At 44.6% G+C, this 23,447-nt stretch overlaps 2 protein-coding genes across 2 annotated transcripts in view; both read right to left on the bottom strand.

The window, feature by feature from the left end:
• The window catches only part of LRRC4C (leucine rich repeat containing 4C), a 1,405,504-nt gene that overhangs the window by 1,137,292 nt on the left and 244,765 nt on the right, over window positions 1–23,447 (bottom strand). The window lies entirely within an intron of this gene.
• Window positions 793–3,324, bottom strand: LOC134969939 (zinc finger MYM-type protein 1-like). Its single transcript, XM_063946095.1, has one exon. It carries the CDS (start codon window positions 3,322–3,324, stop codon window positions 793–795), a length of 2,532 nt encoding a protein of 843 aa, XP_063802165.1.

Genomic DNA, 23,447 nt, shown 5'->3' with positions numbered 1-23,447 from the left:
CTGATATGAGGGTGTGGTATGTGCCGTAGAGTGTGGCTAGCACCATGGAGGACATAGCTAACCACCTACCTTCAACCACCTCAATCTCCATCCCGTCTTTGTTTATGTTTACCATACACCACCTGTTATATTATTCACCACTGAATTTAAAAAAATACATAAAAAGCAAAAACTAGAGTTTATTAATAAAATGCAAACAATTTTATTTATAAAGTGATTTAACAGAAACATACCTGAAATATGCTAGTTTTCCAATATTTAACTTTGAACAAAGTACAAGGTGCAGACCATGAAAACATAATAAATAACACTAAATAAATATTAAATAACACAAAAAAAATGTGAACTACAGTATGACTGCAAAATAGGTGACCTGCTCTTCAATTAAGACCTCGCAGTGTTTAAAATCACAGGTACTATAGGCTATTTCGCTCTATATTTCAAACCAGAAAGTAATGCTCAAGAGACCTCACTCTCAATTGAATAGGCCCCTATGACTTAATCATATTACCAGAGATATTATCACCTATGATAAATCTGACATAGACATACGAATGCCATATAGACTGCAATATCAGATAGGCAACGATCCATTGGGCTCACAAAATAACAGTTTGTAAAGACTCAAACTTTTAACTTGGTAATGAAATAAATCCAAAAGCTATTTAATCAGAAAACATTGGTGAATTTAAGAGCATGTGTTCTCAAATAAACCACACATAAAATTACATTTCAGGTTATAACAGGTACACAACAACCAGACTACAAACTGACGATAATGAACAAGTATTGCTAAACGTTAACTTTTCTTGCTTTACGACTGGAAAATTCTTCTATTACAGTTTCCATGTCCATTTCTCTTAATAGTCCATTTTCAATGCACAAAAGAGAGAGTGCATTTAAGCGCTGTTGTGCCATGGAGGACCTCAGTGCATTTTTTACCCGCTTCAGTGCAGAAAAGCTGCGCTCACCACTGCAGTTGGTGACCATCAGACAAAGGTACATGCGTAGTGAAATGCCAACATTTGGGAAGTTACCAACCAATGCCTCTGTAATTAGAAATTTATACATTTTGATTTCTTGGCTCTCATGTGTATCTGTGCTTGTACCAGATGAAATATAGATACGAAACAAAGCAGCAAAGTGTACTACTTCATCTGCATACTCTCGACCAAGATCTCCTGGGTATATTCCTACTAATGCACTGGCCTTAGCGCGTAGGTCATCTGATGGTAGAGAGCACAGTTCTGAAAGAAATCCAAATCTGTCTCGAATGACACTGTATGCTTCTTTTCCTCGATTTAGTGATGACACTAGCTGATCAATTATGGGAAGAAAAGTGTTCACTTTAAATTTGTCTGATGGTGAAAGTCCAGCAGCGGCATCTTCAGCACCACCAAAGTCCCACTTCTTATTTCTTTTAATTTGTCTTGTTTGTTTGTAATCATCGCAGGAGTAAAGTATTTTACTTTGGTTCTCTAATTCTGGAAACTGAGAACGGAGGCTTTCTACAAACATTTTTAAGGCTTCCAAAATGTCTGTCGCTCTGTTCAGATCCAATCTTGAATCTTGAAGAAAATTACTTGTTTTGTTAAACCGGCTCAGTATTGTGGACCAGAGTTGCACCATTATCCCATTTTCTAATTGACCCATTATAGTACAAAGTCCCTTTGCTTCCAAGCATGTTTCTTCCCTTTCTGATGTATCATTTGCCATATTGTGTAGAAGATCTTTAATAGCCGGATATCCTTTTTTCAAGGAATTTAGTGCATCATGGTGAGCAGACCAACGTGTATTTGAAAGGCTTTTCAGTGTAGGTAATCCAAGGGGTTTGAAGACATCTGTCAGAAGATTCCAACGATGTGTTGATGTAGAAAAAAACACATACAACTTCTGAACAAAGTCAAAAAACAAAACTGCCTCAGAGCAACATTTTACAGCACTTTGCCCAATAAGGTTCAGAGAATGCCCATAGCATGGAATATATTCAGCTAGCACGTTCTTCTGACAAATCATGGCCTGCATACCATTGTATTTTCCACTCATATTTGATGCATTATCATATGATTGGCCCCGGCAATCTTGAATGGAAATCCCATTTTCCTCAAGAGAAAGAAGAAGGGTGTTTGCCAAGTGTTCTCCAGTATGTCCACGTACTGGAATAAATTTGGTGAAACGCTCAATGGGTCCATTTGGAAGCACATAACGAAATATAAGTGTCAGCTGATCAGTGTGTGAAATATCGGGTGTTGAGTCCACACTTACAGAATAGTACTTAGATGTTTTTATCTCAGTTATGATCTGCCGCAATACTTGTTGTCCAATCACCTCAATAAATTCATCACAAATCGTTGAGGACAGGTATGATACATGTCCTCGCCCTTTGTTAGCATGCATCTGAATGTGTTCAGCTAGGAAGGGATCATACTCTGCCAAAAATTCTAGACACCCTAAATAATTACCATTGTGCACTGAGCCAATGATTTCATCATTTCCACGAAAGGCAAGACCTCTCGATGAAAGGAGTTTGATAGCGCTTAAAATTCTGCGCAGAATTTGATGGCAATACTTTTTCTCAGACTCGTATTGAATCACTAGAGATTTGTCTATACGTTCACCTGTCAATTTTCTTCTAATAAGTTTCTCAAGAGAATCTGCATGAGTTGCACTACTTTCATGGCGGCTCAGATCTCTGGCTGCATGTCTCCAGTCAGAATAACCATCAGTTGCCAACAGTAAGGTGGCATCTGAAGAAAATAATTTGCAGTGAGCACAAAATAGTTTGAGTGTTTTTGGCGAGTAGCAAAGCCAGTCACGCTGAACTTTCTCACCATTAATTTGTTCACGATAGAACAATGACTTTGTACAATGTCGTGCAAAATGTTCACCAGGGAATATTTTTTTGGTATTGGTAAAATCACTGTTTAGGAAGTGGCAATCAGCAACCCCCTTCTGACAGAAGAATTCACGCAAGGTTTCTGAAACTTTCCACTCTCCTACATCATTTGAAAATGTTATTTTTGTTTGTTCAACCACAATTTCTGTGTCACCTTCAACTGATTCACTGGTTATATTTTGTACATCTAATGTATCTGCATGATCAGCGGATGCACTAGGACCGGCTTCACTTGCACCAGCTTCACTTGCACCAACTGCAAAGTCTCTGGCAGTGGATGCACTTGGACTGACTACAGAGGAACTGGCTGCACTTTTTATAGAACAAAAGTCTGTAATTTTTTTGGTCTTAGCCAATACTTTCTCTAGGTTTTTCTTTTCCTCTTTCTTAGCTTTTAGTTTATCCCAGCCACTCTGTTGTTTTTTCATGTTAACCTGAACGACAAGTAAAGCGTTACTCGTAAAATACTGTATAGGTGTTTCTCTAGCTTATTTTACACTCAGATTTAACTGTATAAAACATTTTTGAGCTGATTCTGAGTTGGGCGGATCTCTTTGCACAGATGAAAATAGCAACTTTTAGTGGGGAATTCAAATGTTTGAAAAGTCAGTTGGGTGTCTGTTTTTTCCTATCTAATAGACAGGAAAATACAGACACCCAACCGACTTTTCAAACATTTTAATTCCCCCCCATTGCATACAGTGCATGCGCAGAAATCACTTTTTGCTTATCTCTCTAATATTCGGAGTCTGACAGGCCAGATTTAGGCAGCGACAAAGAGATCGCATGGAATTGTTCTGTCTTGTGGGAGTATAGCTAGAGGTCCGCGCTATTCTGAGTCGTGCATATGGAGAAGGTGAAGCCTGTTTAAATGTATCTTTTGCACCTAGCATGGGACTGGTGAAAGTGCAGATACAATTGGTGACACTTTTGGCTCTAAACAAAAAAATAGGGGGTAGCGGCTTCCCACGTGCGGGCATACAGATTTTTGCATTACCCAAATGGAAACTCACATTAGCATAAGATAGGCTTCCACGACTACCTGCAACTACTACTTTGCACCCGACTCAGAAGCAGACCCTCTGCTTAATCTGCAAATAAACTAGGCTCTACATACGGAAGACCTATTTCTCTTCAGGGTGAATCTTCAGAAAGTGAACATAAAGTCCTATGCATCAGAGTCTTTTGAATTTTTTTTCCTTTAAAACTGGTTTGTTAAGAAATTGTTGTTATATGAAAACTTAATTGCTTAATAGCAATGCCTTACCCTATAACTTAAGACCCACTAAAATCTTGGTATTTGTGAGAAGTATTTTGTTTGAATTTGTGTAGCTCCCCTGTGCTTCACGGAGAATCGCCCTGCAGTCATTGAAATTACTTAGAATTTCAAACAATGGGGGGAATTCAATTGTTATTGCCCTGCTCTCCCATCTAAAATGATGGGAGATTGCAGGAGTGATATTCAATTGATGCCTCCTATCGCGCTGATCACGCCCATTAGTGTCTGGTTTAGCTGCCTGAGGCAACTAAACTAATGGATGCAATCCAAAAAGTGACATTTGGGTACCCAAATGGGTCACTTTTCACACATTTTATCTTGCCACCCCCGGCAGCAGATCCTGCGTGAACAGAGCTACAATTGAATATCTCCATTGGGCGCCATCTGCTGGCTGCCAGCATGAATTACATTTGAATTCCACCCAATGACTGTATAAGTAAATATATACATAAAACCACATACATATATAACAGTAATATATATATATATATATATATATATATATAATGTGACAACTACTTACTGCTGCTTGACAAAGACTTTTGTGGTGTTTAGTAGGATAGACAAAAAAGCTTTGATGGCTGAGGGAATATACAGTACATTAGTGTTAGTACTATATAGGAGTTTATTAATATTTATTATTACACATACAACAAAAAAGTATATAGTATTGAACTCTATCCCAAGTATTTAAGTGACCAAATATATCTCCAAAATTTTTTTTAGACATACATACATAATAAAGACATACATACTGTAATAAAGAACTACATACTGTAATAAAGACCTACAGATAAAATAGAAAAATTCACAAAAATAAATTTATGTAAATTGTAAAACAAATGTTAACACATTCCAACAATATGCCACATAATGTAATTTAACTCAAAATGTGTGTAAATTCCCTTTTGTTATTTATATAAATCTATATATCCACAATATAACAAACAGAATAGGAGACCACACATAGGGACTGTTTCAGAGGCGGTCACAGCTGCGTTTTTTGGCAGTTGCGCATCTGCAACTTTATGCACATGCTGCTACAAAGCCCTTCCCTTGTGTTTGTCCAAACGTGCAAGGACTGAGACGCCCGCTGCCAGCATCTATAGACACAGTCCGTAGACACAATCGGTTGTACCGCGGAAATTGAACCAGCTCTATGCAATGGCAGACTTTCTGTCTGAGTATGGCCTCCTGTGTGAATGTTGAAGAATCTGTGGGGGTAATTCAGAGTTGATCACAGCAGCAAATTTGTTAGCAGTTGGGCAAAACCATGTGCACTGCAGGTGGGGCAGATGTAACATGTGCAGAGAGAGTTAGATTTGGGTGGGTTATATTGTTTATGTGCAGGGTAAATACTGGCTGCTTTATTTTTACACTGCAATTTTAGATTTCAGTTTGAACACCCCCCCCACCCAAATCTAACTCTGTCTGCATATGTTACATCTGCCCAACAAGCACATGGTTTTGCCGAACTGCTAACAAATTTGTTGCTGCGTTCAACTCTAAATTAGGCCCTGTGTATGCAAACATTTTTTGCAATATGCCAGCCACTCTCATAATACACCCATGAGACACACCATTTGAATGCGCATTAATAGCCACCTCCCAATCACTGTGCAGAAATGTCCATCACTTTTCCAAGACATCTCTGATACTGCGCATCTCAATTACAGCTGTGCCTTTTGTGCACACACTCTGTATAACACAGATTTCCGTGCATGCACAGTAGCAAAGAGTTAACCACCTACATGAACATCGGTGGTGTGTGCGGCATTATATCCACATATATTATGCACAAATAGACAATATTTATTTATTTTATTTATTATTTATTTATTAACAGTTTCTTATATAGCGCAGCAAACTCTGTTGCGCTCACCCTGATGATGGGGTTACGTGCCCTGTTGAAAACATTAAACCACTTCCTGCTGTTATATGTAGTCTCAGAGTGCTGCTTTCATATATTGCTGCTATATATATATATATTTATTTATGTATTCATTAACAAAGTTGAATATGTAGCCACACCTTTTCGTTATACAGCTTACATTTTAGAAGCCGATACTATGACACGAACACTGAGCGGAAATAGTCAGTCTTCGTATATAGTAACTACTTAGGCATTTCAAGTTGGAACCTACTAGAGCAAAAACTTCCGTGCATTGGCCAATCCACCAACTAAACCCCCATCATTTATTTATTGAATTATTGAGGATAAGTGAGTTTACTTTGGTGAGTGCTGGGTTCTTTGTTTGTATTTATTAGAGCGATGTGGTCATGGGCTACATGCACCCCGCCCTGTGAGTGGTAAGTACAGCTGTGTACCCCGCTTTTGTGGTGGAGAGTGCTGTGTTACATGCACCCCACCCTGTGAGTGGTAAGTGCATAGCTGTGCCCCGCTTCTGGTGTGGTGAGTGCTGTGGTTTTTTCTGTGTGTATACGATGGTGTTAATCTATGGTTAGCTCTTATTAACCGTGGCCACTAGCTTTCTCATGCACCCCTGTGTGGACTTTATTATCCTAAACCTGTCTCAGCTGTTCCTTAGCAATCATCTTTGAGCCAGTGCAATAGGTGACTAGTGTGCCTTTAAAAGCCATAAAGGTGTGGCAGGTACACATTAAATCTAGCAGGCAGATGATGTGTGTAACAGCAGTGAAGTAGTCAGGTTTTAAGACTCTGTGGTAGTGTAGGACCTGTATGAAGGTGGGGTACCTTGAAAATCGGTATGCAGGCTTCCGTGCATTGGCCAATCCACCAACTAAACCCCCATCATTTATTTATTGAATTGTTGAGGATAAGTGAGTTTACTTTGGTGAGTGCTGGGTTCTTTGTTTGTATATATATATATAGATATGAACTGTGATTTATTGTGGATTTGTGTTAACTTATTATTTATCAATTTGGAATTTTTTGTGCAATTTCTTGAGCATGTAATTGTTTTTATATAAACAGAGATGTATTTTTGTGTTATGTGTACTATAATCTGTATTTTATGCATGCATTTTTGTATTTTTTATATATTCACTGAATTAGTTTTACTGTGTAATTTGACGCTGAAATAATATAGGTGGTCATTCCGAGTTGTTCGCTCGCTGCTTTTAACAGCCGTGCAAACACTAAGCCGCCTCCCACTGGGAGTGTATTTTAGCCTAGCAGAAGTGCGAAGTAGAGATGAGCGCCGGAAATTTTTCGGGTTTTGTGTTTTGGTTTTGGGTTCGGTTCCGCGGCCGTGTTTTGGGTTCGACCGCGTTTTGGCAAAACCTCACCGAATTTTTTTTGTCGGATTCGGGTGTGTTTTGGATTTGGGTGTTTTTTTCCAAAAAACCTAAAAAACAGCTTAAATCATAGAATTTGGCGGTCATTTTGATCCCAAAGTATTATTAACCTCAAAAACCATAATTTCCACTCATTTTCAGTCTATTCTGAATACCTCACACCTCACAATATTATTTTTAGTCCTAAAATTTGCACCGAGGTCGCTGTGTGAGTAAGATAAGCGACCCTAGTGGCCGACACAAACACCGGGCCCATCTAGGAGTGGCACTGCAGTGTCACGCAGGATGGCCCTTCCAAAAAACCCTCCCCAAACAGCACATGACGCAAAGAAAAAAAGAGGCGCAATGAGGTTGCTGTGTGAGTAAGATTAGCGACCCTAGTGGCCGACACAAACACCGGGCCCATCTAGGAGTGTCACTGCAGTGTCACGCAGGATGTCCCTTCCAAAAAACCCTCCCCAAACAGCACATGACGCAAAGAAAAAAAGAGGCGCAATGAGGTAGCTGTGTGAGTAAGATAAGCGACCCTAGTGGCCGACACAAACACCTGGCCCATCTAGGAGTGTCACTGCAGTGTCACGCAGGATGTCCCTTCCAAAAAACCCTCCCCAAACAGCACATGACGCAAAGAAAAAAAGAGGCGCAATGAGGTAGCTGTGTGAGTAAGATAAGCGACCCTAGTGGCCGACACAAACACCGGGCCCATCTAGGAGTGGCACTGCAGTGTCACGCAGGATGGCCCTTCCAAAAAACACTCCCCAAACAGCACATGACGCAAAGAAGAAAAAAAAGAGGCGCAATGAGGTAGCTGTGTGAGTAAGATAAGCGACCCTAGTGGCCGACACAAACACCTGGCCCATCTAGGAGTGGCACTGCAGTGTCACGCAGGATGGCCCTTCCAAAAAACACTCCCCAAACAGCACATGAAGCAAAGAAAAAAAGAGGCGCAATGAGGTAGCTGTGTGAGTAAGCTAAGCGACCCTAGTGGCCGACACAAACACCTGGCCCATCTAGGAGTGGCACTGCAGTGTCACGCAGGATGGCCCTTCCAAAAAACCCTCCCCAAACAGCACATGACGCAAAGAAAAAGAAAAGAAAAAAGAGGTGCAAGATGGAATTGTCCTTGGGCCCTCCCACCCACCCTTATGTTGTATAAACAGGACATGCACACTTTAACCAACCCATCATTTCAGTGACAGGGTCTGCCACACGACTGTGACTGATATGACGGGTTGGTTTGGACCCCCACCAAAAAAGAAGCAATTAATCTCTCCTTGCACAAACTGGCTCTACAGAGGCAAGATGTCCACCTCATCATCATCCTCCGATATATCACCGTGTACATCCCCCTCCTCACAGATTATCAATTCGTCCCCACTGGAATCCACCATCTCAGCTCCCTGTGTACTTTGTGGAGGCAATTGCTGCTGGTCAATGTCTCCACGGAGGAATTGATTATAATTCATTTTAATGAACATCATCTTCTCCACATTTTCTGGATGTAACCTCGTACGCCGATTGCTGACAAGGTGAGCGGCGGCACTAAACACTCTTTCGGAGTACACACTTGTGGGAGGGCAACTTAGGTAGAATAAAGCCAGTTTGTGCAAGGGCCTCCAAATTGCCTCTTTTTCCTGCCAGTATAAGTACGGACTGTGTGACGTGCCTACTTGGATGCGGTCACTCATATAATCCTCCACCATTCTTTCAATGGGGAGAGAATCATATGCAGTGACAGTAGACGACATGTCCGTAATCGTAACCACGGTTAGGTGGTATATACAATTATGGACGGGCTGCCGAGTGCCGACACAGAGGTAGCCACAGCCGTGAACTACCGCACTGTACTGTGTCTGCTGCTAATATAGACTGGTTGATAAAGAGATAGTATACTCGTAACTAGTATGTATGTATAAAGAAAGAAAAAAAAAACCACGGTTAGGTGGTATATACAATTATGGACGGGCTGCCGAGTGCCGACACAGAGGTAGCCACAGCCGTGAACTACCGCACTGTACTGTGTCTGCTGCTAATATAGACTGGTTGATAAAGAGATAGTATACTCGTAACTAGTATGTATGTATAAAGAAAGAAAAAAAAACCACGGTTAGGTGGTATATACAATTATGGACGGGCTGCCGAGTGCCGACACAGAGGTAGCCACAGCCGTGAACTACCGCACTGTACTGTGTCTGCTGCTAATATATAGACTGGTTGATAAAGAGATAGTATACTCGTAACTAGTATGTATGTATAAAGAAAGAAAAAAAAACCACGGTTAGGTGGTATATACAATTATGGACGGGCTGCCGAGTGCCGACACAGAGGTAGCCACAGCCGTGAACTACCGCACTGTACTGTGTCTGCTGCTAATATAGACTGGTTGATAAAGAGATAGTATACTCGTAACTAGTATGTATGTATAAAGAAAGAAAAAAAAACCACGGTTAGGTGGTATATACAATTATGGACGGGCTGCCGAGTGCCGACACAGAGGTAGCCACAGCCGTGAACTACCGCACTGTACTGTGTCTGCTGCTAATATAGACTGGTTGATAAAGAGATAGTATACTCGTAACTAGTATGACTATAAAGAAAGAAAAAAAAACCACGGTTAGGTGGTATATACAATTATGGACGGGCTGCCGAGTGCCGACACAGAGGTAGCCACAGCCGTGAACTACCGCACTGTACTGTGTCTGCTGCTAATATAGACTGGTTGATAAAGAGATAGTATACTACTAATATTATATATACTGGTGGTCAGGTCACTGGTCACTAGTCACACTGGCAGTGGCACTCCTGCAGCAAAAGTGTGCACTGTTTAATTTTAATATAATATTATGTACTCCTGGCTCCTGCTATAACCTATAACTGGCACTGCAGTGCTCCCCAGTCTCCCCCACAATTATAAGCTGTGTGAGCTGAGCACAGTCAGATATATATATACATTGATGCAGCACACTGGGCTGAGCAGTGCACACAGATATGGTATGTGACTGAGTCACTGTGTGTATCGTTTTTTTCAGGCAGAGAACGGATATATTAAATAAAACAAACAACTGCACTGTCTGGTGGTCACTGTGGTCGTCAGTCACTAAACTCTGCACTCTCTTCTACAGTATCACAGCCTCAGGTCAATCTCTCTCTCTCTCTCTCAACCCTAATCTAAATGGAGAGGACGCCAGCCACGTCCTCTCCCTATCAATCTCAATGCACGTGTGAAAATGGCGGCGACGCGCGGCTCCTTATATAGAATCCGAGTCTCGCGAGAATCCGACAGCGTCATGATGACGTTCGGGCGCGCTCGGGTTAACCGAGCAAGGCGGGAGGATCCGAGTCTGCTCGGACCCGTGAAAAAAACATGAAGTTTGTGCGGGTTCGGATTCAGAGAAACCGAACCCGCTCATCTCTAGTGCGAAGGAAAGGATCGCAGAGCGGCTACAAAATAATTTTGTGCAGTTTCAGAGTAGCTCCAGACCTAACTCCTAGCTTGCGATCACTTCAGACTATTCAGTTCCTGTCTTGACGTCACGAACACGCCCTGCGTTCGGCCAGCCATGCCCGCTTTTCCCCAGCCACGCCTGCGTTTTTCCGCACACTTCCTGAAAATGGTCAGTTGACACCCAGAAACTCCCACTTCCTGTGAATCACTCTGCGGCCAGCAGTGCGACTGAAAAGCTTAGTTAGACCTTGTGTGAAACTACATCGTTCATTGTAATAGTACGACGCGCGTGCGCTTTGCGCCGCATACACATAAGTGCCGATTTTTTGCCTGAACGTTGTGCTGCGACCGAAATCTGCTAGCGAACAACTCGGAATGACCCCCATAATGCAGCACAGCTGTTCCAGCTTTGAAGTTAGAACGATCCCAGCTGTAGAGCTGTGGGCTATATAAGTTATTCCCAGAATCTGACAGGCCAGCCTCCTGACGAAGTGATGGCCTGTCAGACGCACTGTGCTCTACTTGTACTATCTGCTTCGATCGTTCCCGGTGTCCCAGGACGTGATGTTGCTCGGGGTCCGCATCCCAGTTACCGTGGTCCGGCGGTCACCGGAGCTGACGGCGCCGGCTCTGCTCTTCCTGCACGTGTGGGAGTGCCGCTGCTTCATTACCTCTCTCTCAATATATAAAATATATATATATATATATATATATATATATATGCGTCTTTTACTAACCGGCACTCCAATACTGTCTGTCCTTGCCCCGATGCACACATAAGACCGCCTCCGCAATCCAATATAGACTCCACAACAGTTGCACTCAAGGGCTAAATAAAGTCCGCATTACACTGGCAGTGTTATTACAACGTTTCAAAGCAATTTACTTTTTCGTCAGGGATACAGAGTATGCATTGTCTGTTTTACTCTGTATCCCTTTCGCTTTGAAAAGATAGCATAAAACTGCCTAGTGTACTGTGGACTTTAGCCCTTGAGTGCAGCAGTTGTGGATAGAGAGAGAGAGAGGATAATGGGCGGCACTCACACGGGACTTTACATTAACAACGAATAGAGACAGGCTGCTGTTTATTCGTTATTAATGTAAAATCCCGTGTGAGTGCCGCCAATTATCCTCTATACAAATACTGCAAGGTTAGGCGGGCACCCGGGCATTCACCATAGAGTAATTGAGTGCAGAGTCGCAGTAATATATATATATATATAAATACCGTTCTAATAGAGGGGTATGCATCCATCCACTCCTCCTATGAATAGAACAGGCGGCACTCCAAGGTCTTAGTAAAAAAGATATAGTGTATTCAAAAAATCAATAATGTGAGTGGCACATTACGCCAACGTTTCAGCGCCGCGCAGGGCGCTTTTGTCAAGGCTGTGTGCAAAAAACTGCAAACAAAACAGCTTTTTGCACACAGCCTTGACAAAAGCGCCCTGCGCGGCGCTGAAACGTTGGCGTAATGTGCCACTCACATTATTGATTTTTTGAATACACTATATCTTTTTTACTAAGACCTTGGAGTGCCGCCTGTTCTACTCATAGGAGGAGTGGATGGATGCATACCCCTCTCTATTAGAACGGTATTTATATCCATTGGATTTTAGGATGGCACCAAGGCAGTTGCCGACATAAGTGAGTGCCGACCTTACCAGTTTTGTATATATATATATATATATATATATATATATATATATAATTAGTATCTATATGGTCATACTGTGCTATATATATATATATATATATATATATTATTTAATACAGTATGACCATATAGATACTATATATCTATATATATATATATATATATATATATATATATACATATATATATACATACATATATATATATATATATACATATATATATATATACACACATATATATATATATATATATATATATATATATACATATATATATACATATATATATAATATATAAATATATATACAATACATTGTATTTTTGCAGTATAATTAACTTCAGGCTGCCCATGAAACGTCTGCCATCTCACCGTGTCCTCTCTACTGAGAATCGACGGTGTCAGACTGACAGACACAAATGCGGCACACTGCAGCCCGGCCAGCCAGCCAGCCAGGGCTTCCTCACGGCCCGGGGATTTCAGTCAGGCAGTCTAGTGTCAGTCTTGTCCAGTCACAGTGCGAGCGCTCTGCCTGTGCGCTACGCAGCTGGACTGGAGACTGGGTGCGGCGGCGGGGCGGGGCCTTTGTGACGTCACGCGTCGTGACGTCGGCGGCGTGAAGGAGGCGCCGGGGCTCTGTAAGAACGCGGCGCAGTGAGGGCTAGGAAAGCCTTTCACTGCGCCGCCATTGAAGTAAAAGTTTATGTATGTTCCTTTCCTTTAACTAAACTTGGCGACGGATGATAGGTAGGACGGGAGGGGGCGGGCAGCGCGATAGAATGCTGCAGTAGAAGGACATTTTTTTTTTCCTGTCTACAGCAGTATAAAGCACCAGAGATGCTGTGGGCCTATTTGAAGTGTGGGCCTGGAGCTGCAGCTCCATCCGCCCCATTGTTAATCCGGCCCTGGCTGGAGATATGAGCGCTTATAAAGCCTGACCTATGGAGCGCTATCCACTTTGCCTTAGTAGGCCTGGGGAAATGCCCTTATTGGGCTGATTCAGAGGTGGATGCAGGGATAGCCATGACTCTGTCTTCTAGCAGTCAACCATCTGCAACTTTATCCAGTGTCACCACAAAGCCCTACCCTGGCCCATGTGTCAGGAATCAGCATTCAGTGATGTCTCACTTACCGCATACTTGCCTACCTGTCCCTCTCCATGAGGGAGAAAATGGTCTGTTCCTGGACTTTCCTGGTAATGTATGATTGCCATCACCTGTGCTGAACAGGTTAATTGATAAGAAAGGTGTTTCACCACAGGTGATGGCAATCATACATTACCAGGAAAGTCCAGGAACAGAGCATTTTCTCCCTCATGGAAAGCGTCAGGTAGGCAAGTATGACCTTACCGACGCGCTGGTGTGCAGGACCTCCGGAGGTCACGGCCCCACTTTGCGGCTGTATGAGCATCCTGTCTGCGGAGCGCAGTACCCACTATTGTGGTGAACCCCTGAAGTCCATTCGGCGGGTGCCCTCCTGTGTACCGGCCATCTGTACAGCATGGGCACCGCCATGACACTTGCGGTCAGTTGACCGGAGAGCATCCAATCCTGCGCTGTGATTGCTCACATGATCCAAGTATCCAATGACTGCCAACCAGGGGGTATAAGTTCAGAGCATCGGCTCAGTCTCATCACCTTGTACAACGCGTCGCCTTGCTGCATAGCATCTCCTGGTTCCAGTTTCCAATCTCCAGTCTCCAGTCTTCAATCTCCTGTTTCCAGCCGTATATGTCTAGCTTCTAGTGATACTGCCGTATATGTACAGTGATCCTGCCGTATATGTCCACTGGTACTGCCGTATAAATACAGTGATCCTGCCGTATATGTCCAGTGGTACTGCCGTATAAATCCATTGGTACTGGCGTATAAATCCAGTCCAGTGATACTGCCGTATATGTCCAGTATATGTGCTGTTTGGGGACTATTTTTTTAAGTGCCCTCCTGTCTGACACTGCAGTGCCACTCCTAGATGGGCCAGGTGTTTGTGTCGCCCACTTGTGTCACTTAGCTTAGTCATACAGCACCTCGGTGCAACCTTTTGGCCTAAAAATAATATTGTGAGGTGTGAGGTGTTCAGAATAGACTGGAAATGACTGGAAATAAATGTTATTGAGGTTAACAATACTATAGGATCAAAATTAGCCCCAAATTCTGTGTTTTTAACAGTTTTTATGTTTTTTTCTAAAATCATCCAGATCCAAAACACGATCATTGGATGGAACCAAAACACAAAACACAAAAAGTGCCCGCCACACATCTAGTTAGATTTGAGTGGGTTATTTGTTTCTGTGCAGGGTAAGTACTGGCTGCTTATTTTTACACTGCAATTTAGATTTCAGTTTGAACACACCCCACCCAAATCTAACACTCTCTGCACATGTTACATCTGCCCCCCCCCCCACCTGCAGTGCACATGTTACATCGGCCCCCCCCTGCAGTGCACATGGTTTTGCTCAATACCTAACAAATTTGCTGCTGCGATCAGATCTGAATTAGGCCCCAAGTCTCTTTTGCTTTCTACTAGAGACGGTTCGGTTCTCCAGAAATCCAAATACACTCGAAGTTTGTGGATCCGAACCGAACCAAAACCTGGTATGGATTCCCAGAGGAGATCTGATCCGAACCGAGTCAGATTTTGAATTTTCCTGCGGTTCAGAATTTGGATTTTAAAACTTAATTTCGGTTTTGGGTTGCAAATATTACATGATTTTAGCTATTTTTTTTTAAATACATTTTTATATATAATTATATATATTTTTTTAATCGATTTTAAAAGGAACCAAAATCTGAATCTGAATCAAAAGACTTGAGGGTGGTTTTGCCAAAACCAAAACATGCTGATGAATAAGAGCCAAAACCAAAGTAAAAATACCTGCATCAAGGCCATAGACCCAAAAGAAATTATTTCTGTCTCAGAAGTCCGTACACCAAGTCTGCCACCGTAACAAACATTTCCCAGGATCCGTGTGGAAAAATATCCTCTCCCGGAATGGATGTGGGTAAATGTCCCATACACAACAGGCGAGAAGGGGTTACAGAGTTAATAACTGCAATGCACAAAACACTGGTGCTTTATTATTATGGGGGTCATTCCGAGTTGATTGCTCGCTAGCAGTTTTTAGCAGCCGAGCAAACGCTATGCCGCCGCCCACTGGGAGCATATTTTAGCTTAGCAGAAGTGCGAACGAAAGGATCGCAGCGCGGCTACAAAATATTTTTGTGCAGTTTCAGAGTAGCTTCAGACCTGCTCAGCGCTTGCAATCACTTCAGACTGTTCAGTTCCTGTTTTGACGTCACAAACACGCCCTGCGCTCGCCCAGCCATGCCTGCATTTTTGCTGGCACACCTGCATTTTTCTGAACACTCCCTGAAAACGGTCAGTTGACACCCAGAAACGCCCTCTTCCTGTCAATCACTCTGCGGTCAGCAGTGCGACTGAAAAGCTTTGCTAGACCCTGTGTGAAACTACATCGTTCGTTGTAATAGTACGACGCACGTGCGCATTGCGCCGCATGTGCAGAAGTGCCATTTTTTTGCCTCATCGCTGCACAGCGAACGAATGCAGCTAGCGATCAACTCGGAATGACCCCCTAAATCCTATAACGGATACCTGCAATACACATTAGATTTCTTCTGTTACATGATAGAAATGAGATGATATACTGCATTAAACAATATTATTGCTGCTCGTGACGCTGTGTTTAACACAAGAGATACCCACGGAAGGTAACAAGGAAATTACAATGGAGTAATCAATTTTGCAAGAAACTACAATAAGAAACAAAATTCTGTGAACAATGGACGTTAAGCTGCAATGATTGTGCCCGCCTGAAAGTGACCATGGGAGCAAATTCGAGGTGAATAAAGTCTGACAGCGGCAGTATGAGAGGCCAGGAACACGCATAGCACACACTGATTGCATGGCTCTGCTGTTCCTGTCTTCCTCGGTAAGTGATCTTATTATGACATCTAGTGGTGGAAACCAGAGTCTGAACTCCAGCACAGAGATAAACTTCTCCATCACTTCTAATCCGCACAGCTGGCACATTCCCCTCGTCCGCAGCCAAAAACAGGAGGCACCACTGGGCACAGGCTGCATAGGTACCTAACTAGTGCCCTGTGCCCACAGTATGCTGTGGAAGTCAGGGCTGCTCTAGGTCAACGTTTCTCTAGATAGCGAACTGCGGACCTTATTCAGACCTGATGGTTAGCATACCAGTCTGATGGTGGAGGCACTGCGCCGTGCAGAACGGGTCCTGCACCCTCAAACGCAGGGTGCCCAAAACCCTAGTCTGATTGACAGGCTGAGAGCGTTTGGGCGGGGGGAAGGGGTAAGTCGCCTCCGTTTTGCAGGAGTGCTGTAGTCAGTGTCTGCATCTTGCAATGCAGATTTACCGACTTTAGTTGTGGAACGGAGACTGAAATCTGAGTAACCTGAAGGCCACTCACATGACCGATGGTTACGCAAAGTGATCCGATGCTGCGTCTTGAGACACACCAACGGGTCACGGAAGCAGGCAGGAGGCGTCCATTTGCACAAGACGCCTCCTGCAGCATTTGCATATGAGCTGTACGGTATTGCACAGCCGCATCCCTTCGATACCATACTGCTGCGCAAATATCGTCTAACTGTGAATCGGGCCCTGTGTTCATTGGCAGTAATAGTCATTGTTGTGTGGTCCCTGCGTCACTGGAACATTGATGATATATAAGCATTATGTGACAGAAAGTGGCGTTAACCTCCCCTGAGATAAAACTAGAGGGTGAACAACAAGGGAACGCCGTGTCTGCGGAGTCTGGCCACCATTTTCCTGGTGCCTCTGTACTATTGGGTACAGTAGTGAAAAATAAGCGATGTACCTCATTTTACACCCAAGTCATTTTAAGGATGAGTTACTGAGATTGATGTGGGTGGTCACAGAGCAATTCTCTCCCCGCAACAGGACAACTCTTACACCATTTCCGAATTTCAGGCCCTTTTTATAATACGGTACATTTCTATCAGGACAGGCGTCAGAATGGAGAATGTCGAGCAGCAAAGGAAAGGAAGTAAAGACAATGAGCTCAGTTAGTGGAACAGCTGCTGTGACTGGTCCCTCACGAAAATATCTTTCAAGATCTGTAATGCCATGGCGACAGAGCGGCGCACATGCTCCGGAACGCTGTCCTGTGGTTCGCAGCTCTTCTCATGTAGGTCCGCTGCATAATCAAGGGAGCACTCTGCCAAAAGCTATGTCTCCTCTATCAACACAGTATGGGACAGATGTACTAAGCTTGAAAAGTGATAAATATCACTGTGATAAAGCACCAGCCAATCGGCTCCTAACTGCCATGTCACAGGCTGTGTTTGAAAAATGACAGTTAGGAGCCGATTGGCTGGTGCTTTATCACAGTGATATTTATCACTTTTCAAGCTTAGTACATCTGGCTGATTTGACCCACTTCCCAGATCAAGGGGCGGTGCCGAGGAGTTGGGGGGATGGGGCAGGGCGGTGCGTATGTGGTTGGACCAGGACTGTTTTTTGGGGCAGTTGCAAAACATCACACACAGCCGCTCCGATAAAAAATGTCTGCTGACTGCCTGGCAGCGCCCAGTGGTTAACCTTAGATCCGCTGCATTGGCAATTAGATTGCTGGGTGGCCTTGTCCTGTGCTGGGCAGCCCCCTGCATGTGCAGAGATGAACGCAGATCTGGGTGCGTATGCCGCCATCTGCGGTCATCTCTGAATAACCCCGTAGTCTTAAAATCTTCCCGCTGCATTATGCGGCCTATATCGGCACTTTGCAGTGGAGGCAGCGCAGTGAAAGCAGCATGTTTAAAGTAATACTAGCGACATTATTAAAATGCTTTAAGTAGTATTTTTACATTGTCAAAATACTGGTGCCGGCAACGAGGCTCAACACATGCAGTGCCGACATAATGGTCGCGGAACTGCCACGTGTATTCCAGCAATATAATCATCCCTTCTACTGACAGAATGAAAAGGAGAATACACAACAATAACACACCAAATACTAGGGAAAGCACCCTGGCCTACAGAGCTTACATTCTAAAAATGACCGTTCTAATGGTATAAAATAACAGAAAATGAGTTACTATATTATCCTTCCATCATATAGAGGCAGCTCAGCAACCTGCTTCCTCCGCTGCCATGTCTAGCTGCTGACATGCATAGATCAGTGATTTTTCCACTTAACCTTTGTAGCGGCAGCACGGCAGAAACACACGCACAGTCATCTTGGCGAATGCAATTTAAATACCAGCGTCCTTCAAAGCGAATCAGGTTTAGAGGTGAAAAATCAGAGACAATCAAAAGCGCCAACTGATTTCTCTTTTACCTGCTCCAGGCGCCTCCAGGACTCAAAATGATGGCAATACTGGAGCCAGATTCGAGGGGATGGTGGGGTTCCAGAATGGAGGGAGGGGGTTCCACATATGGAGCCACTGTCCAGGAATTGGGAATGTCTTATAAAGGTTCTCACAAACAGAAAAATAATTCATATGCTGTAAATTAATGAGACCCAAAACACTATTACACTATTAAACAGATGAGAGACTGAAGAGTAAATTACACGTCACTGAATCAGTAGTAGATACTATGATCCTACTTCCAGCAGATGCTGGTTGGAAAGATAACAGAGGGAGACTGAAGCTTTCTGGTGATGAACACAGCTCTGTATTATTATTATTATTATTATTACTGCTTATTTGCATAGCCCATTAATTACACAGTAAAGCACAAAGCATATTCGTCATACATCAGTACTTTCCCCATTGGAGCTTATAGGATCCATTTACCAATTACCTGCCAATGGGTCTTTCGGGCTTGGGGGAAGCTGGGGCGCTGAGAGCTAGACTACACAGCCATGGAGAGAACATGCAAACTCCACACATATAGAGCGCAGGTTGGGAATTACACGTATGACCTCAGGGTTGTGATACAGCAATGCTAACCACCGTGCTGCAGACAATGATGAAAATTATTTAAAGAGTGAAAGAGACTAAATGAATTGGAACCACGTTTTTTATCTTCTGTTCATCATACAATTATTTTCAGTGATCTTAAAGTTATGACTTTTGCTGGGATAGTACATGACCATGGGGGTGATTTTGAGTTGATCGTAGCTGTGCTAAATGTAGCACAGCTACGACCATACACACTGACATGCGGGGGGACGCCCAGCACAGGGCTATTCCGCCCCGCATGTCAGTCCCTGCCCTGTCGCTGAAGTACAAGAGCACCGCACAGCGGCGATGCTTTTGCACTTCAGGAGTAGCTCCCGGCCAACGGTGCTTTTGTGTGCTGGCCGGGAGCTACTCGTCGCTGCCTGGCTCACAGCAGATGCGTGTGACGTCACGCAGCCGCTGCAGCTCGCCCCCCCCATGTTCCGCCCAAAAAACGGTGGCCAAACCGCCATGCCGCCCCCTCCTGCCCAGCGACCGCCTCTGCCTGTCAATCAGGCAGAGGCGATTGCTAGGCAACGTCAGCCATTGGCTGTCAGCCATGTGCCGGTGCACTGCGGCGACGGCGCAGTTCTGACCTGATCGCTGTGCTGTGATGAACTGCAGCGAGGGATCAGGTCAGAATGACCCCCTATATGTATATATTTCATATATAAAAGAAAGCCAGAATTACAGAAAGTCCATCGGAAGCGGTGGAAGTAAGTGAGCACATGGGACAAGGAAATAGCCAATGGCACAGCAGGGCCCCATTATCTGATAATCATCAAAGGGGAAGGGTTTATGTCATGTGGCGTTTGTGTAATCATTAATGCTTAGCGTTGAGTAACGTGTATATAGAAATACGCTTCTCCGCCCAAGCGCAAATGGAATCCATTTAAAATAACACAAAACCGTGCCGGACGTTCGCCAGTACCCTGCGACAAGAATTGCTGGGCTACTCTCACGGGAGTCTGCGGGAAGCCACCAACATTTGGCAGTAAGATATTCTTGCTAATAAAGCTAATGGTCTGACTCAGTCATGAACGCAGTCTGTACGGCAGCTGCATCTTAGGCTCAGAGGCTGTGCAAAAATACGCTTATGGCGCAGAAGGCATATTATACTGTATAAATAGACACCTCCTGCCGGCTTCTGCGTTCCGCTGCTGTGTCCGAAGACGCACCATTGGATCATTGTTACGTGAATATTGGGTTACTGAGGATGGACGGGGAATTCACGCTGCCAGGGCCATGAAATCTGTGTCGGAAGATGCATTCCCCCATTCTATAAAATGGTCTCGGTTGCCGCCAGCCAATGGCTGCAGCATGTCAATCGTGCGCTGAACTGGTGACATAACTGAGGCAAGAAGCGACGCGCACTGTCAATAACAAATTCCAGCGTCCGCTGGCACAAGTGGGATTTGGGACGACAGCGTCGTATCAGACAATTTCACAAGCTACACTTTCCTCGTGTGTTGTTACGTTACTGAGTTTTATTTACAAGCACAGAACGTGTTTTCTGTGTCTGTTCGCTGCTGCTAAGTCAGAAGCGCCATCATCAGATCGAGAACCAGTAGGACTCGGCCACCAGCCCTGTGGCAGAGAGGAGAGTGCGGCGGTTTCACATGCTGACAGAAAGCGAGAGAACATGGCTGGCTCGGATCCTCGCCACACAATGCATACGTTCATTTTTATGAAGCTTGTCACTGGCAATCAGCGTACATTTTGCTGTAATTTATGTTCAGTTTGGGGAAGAGTTCATCCATAGATTTGGCAGGAGAAAAATATGTGCACGATGCTGAATATTCATAGCTCAGGAGCAGTCAGCTGGTTATTTTTAGGCTGCTGGAGAAGCAGCTACTGTATTCCCTACAAAGAGGAGGCGAGAGTCCGGAGCGTCATGCATTCAGTGTATTATTCCGGCTTTCACTAAGACCACACTAAAATACTCAATCATGTTGTGCAGAGGGCGGGGATGGAGCTATGGGGGTTAGTCAGACCTGTTCGCTCGCTAGGGTTTTTTTGCAGTCCTGTGTTCGCATAGTCGCCGCCCATAGGGGAGTGTATTATAGCTGTGCAAGTGTGCGATCGCATGTGTAGCAGAGATGTACAAACAGATCTTGTGCAGTCTCTGAGTAACCCAGGACTTGCTCAGCCGCTGCGATCACTTCAGCCTGTCCGGGGCCAGAATTGACATCAGACACCCGCCCTGCAAACGCTTGGGAACGCCTGCGTTTTTCCAAACACTCCCAGAAAACGGTCAGATGACACCCACACACAAACGCCCTCTTCCTGTCAATCTCCTTGCGATCGCCCGTGTAAATGGATCCTTCGCACAAACTCATTCCTGAGTGGCGATCCGCTTTGTTCCTGTGCAACGCGCCCACACATTACGATGCATACGCAGTTTAGACCTGATCGTCCGCTGCACGAAAACGCAGCCTAGCGATCAGGTCTGAATTAGCCACTATGGGCAATCTTAGCAAAATCTGAGACCACTAAAATCACATGCTGGGGGCCCAACATCACAGGGCAAAGCTGCTGAACATGCGTGGCGCCATCCCGTGATGTGATTGCAATTCAATTGCAATTGCATCCCAAAACCGAAAATAGAGGTTTACTCCTGCCTACGCAGCAGGACTGAGTAAGCAGGCGGTCCGACGCCATGTTTCCTATCGCAGGAAACGCTGGCGACGTCATCAGGCCACCCTGAAAAAAGGGCATGACACGCCTGCATTTCCTGCTCTCCCCGCCCCCCAACACCGCGTTGCCGCCACAGGACGCACGGCGCCTATCAATTACTATGTGATTGCATCCTTTCGTATAGTGAAGGGTTACGCAGGTGCACTGTAGCCGCTGTGTGTGCGTAGATGCCTGAGACGCGTCCATGCATGTGATCGCAGCGGCTGCATCCAACTCTAAATAAGGCCCAATACCCATTATAGGTGGATCACCTAGCGTAGGGGAGCGTTCACCTCCTTCTTATGAGTATTAAGGGGCCGATTCCGCTTTGAGGTCGCATTTATAAAGTACATTCTATAAAATGCAGCACTTGATACACCTCCTTGTGATTTCCAGCCCTCAAGCTGAGACACTAAGGGGGACATTTACTAAGCAGTGATAAGAGCGGAGAAGTCTGCCAGTTGAGAAGTGGCCCCATCAACCAATCAGCAGGTCTGAATGATTTTATAGTATGCAAATTTTAGATGTTACTTCAGTGCTGATTGGTTGCCATGGGCACTTCTCCACTGGCTCACTTCTCCGCTCTTATCACTGCTTAGTAAATGTCCCCTTAAGTTGCATATGACTATGAAATGCCTGTAGTTGCCCGTAGCAAGCGCAGTGTTGAAAGCCGCAGGATCCGTCCACAAATCAGACTTGTGTGTAACGCTTATACCACCTAGAATCTCACGGGTCCTATTTCCAATACGTATAGGGGGAGGCGGATTCAAAGCGTAGCCATGATGTTCTGCTGCGCACATTTCCCATAATAACGGTAGCACAACACTGCGTGAATTGTAAATTAATTGCAGCGCAGAATATGCCGTTTCTCCAAGTACTGGTTGGCAGTCAGAAATAGCCCCCAATTTAGACATGCAAAACCGGGACAAATATACAGTAAATCCTGGCCCCAATCTGCCCAGCCCCTAACTGCCCAGCCCCTAACTGCCCAGCTCCAGCCCCAATCTGCCCAGCCCCAGCTCCAATCTGCCCAGCCCCTAACTGTCCAGCCCCAGCCCCAATCTGCCCAGCCCCTAACTGCCCAGCCCCTAACTGCCCAGCCCCAGCCCCAATCTGCCCTGCCCCAGCCCCAATCTGCCCAGCCCCATCCCCTATCTGTCCAGACCCATCCCCTATCTGTCCAGACCCATCCCCTATCTGCCCAGACCCAGCCCCAATCTGCCCAGCCCCATCCCCTATCTGTCCAGACCCATCCCCTATCTGCCC

This window comes from Pseudophryne corroboree, chromosome 11, assembly GCF_028390025.1.
Source record: "Pseudophryne corroboree isolate aPseCor3 chromosome 11, aPseCor3.hap2, whole genome shotgun sequence".
NCBI classification, from domain to species: Eukaryota; Metazoa; Chordata; class Amphibia; order Anura; family Myobatrachidae; genus Pseudophryne; species Pseudophryne corroboree.
Note: the sequence above shows the minus strand (reverse complement) of the source record. Positions and strands in the feature narration are given on the sequence as shown.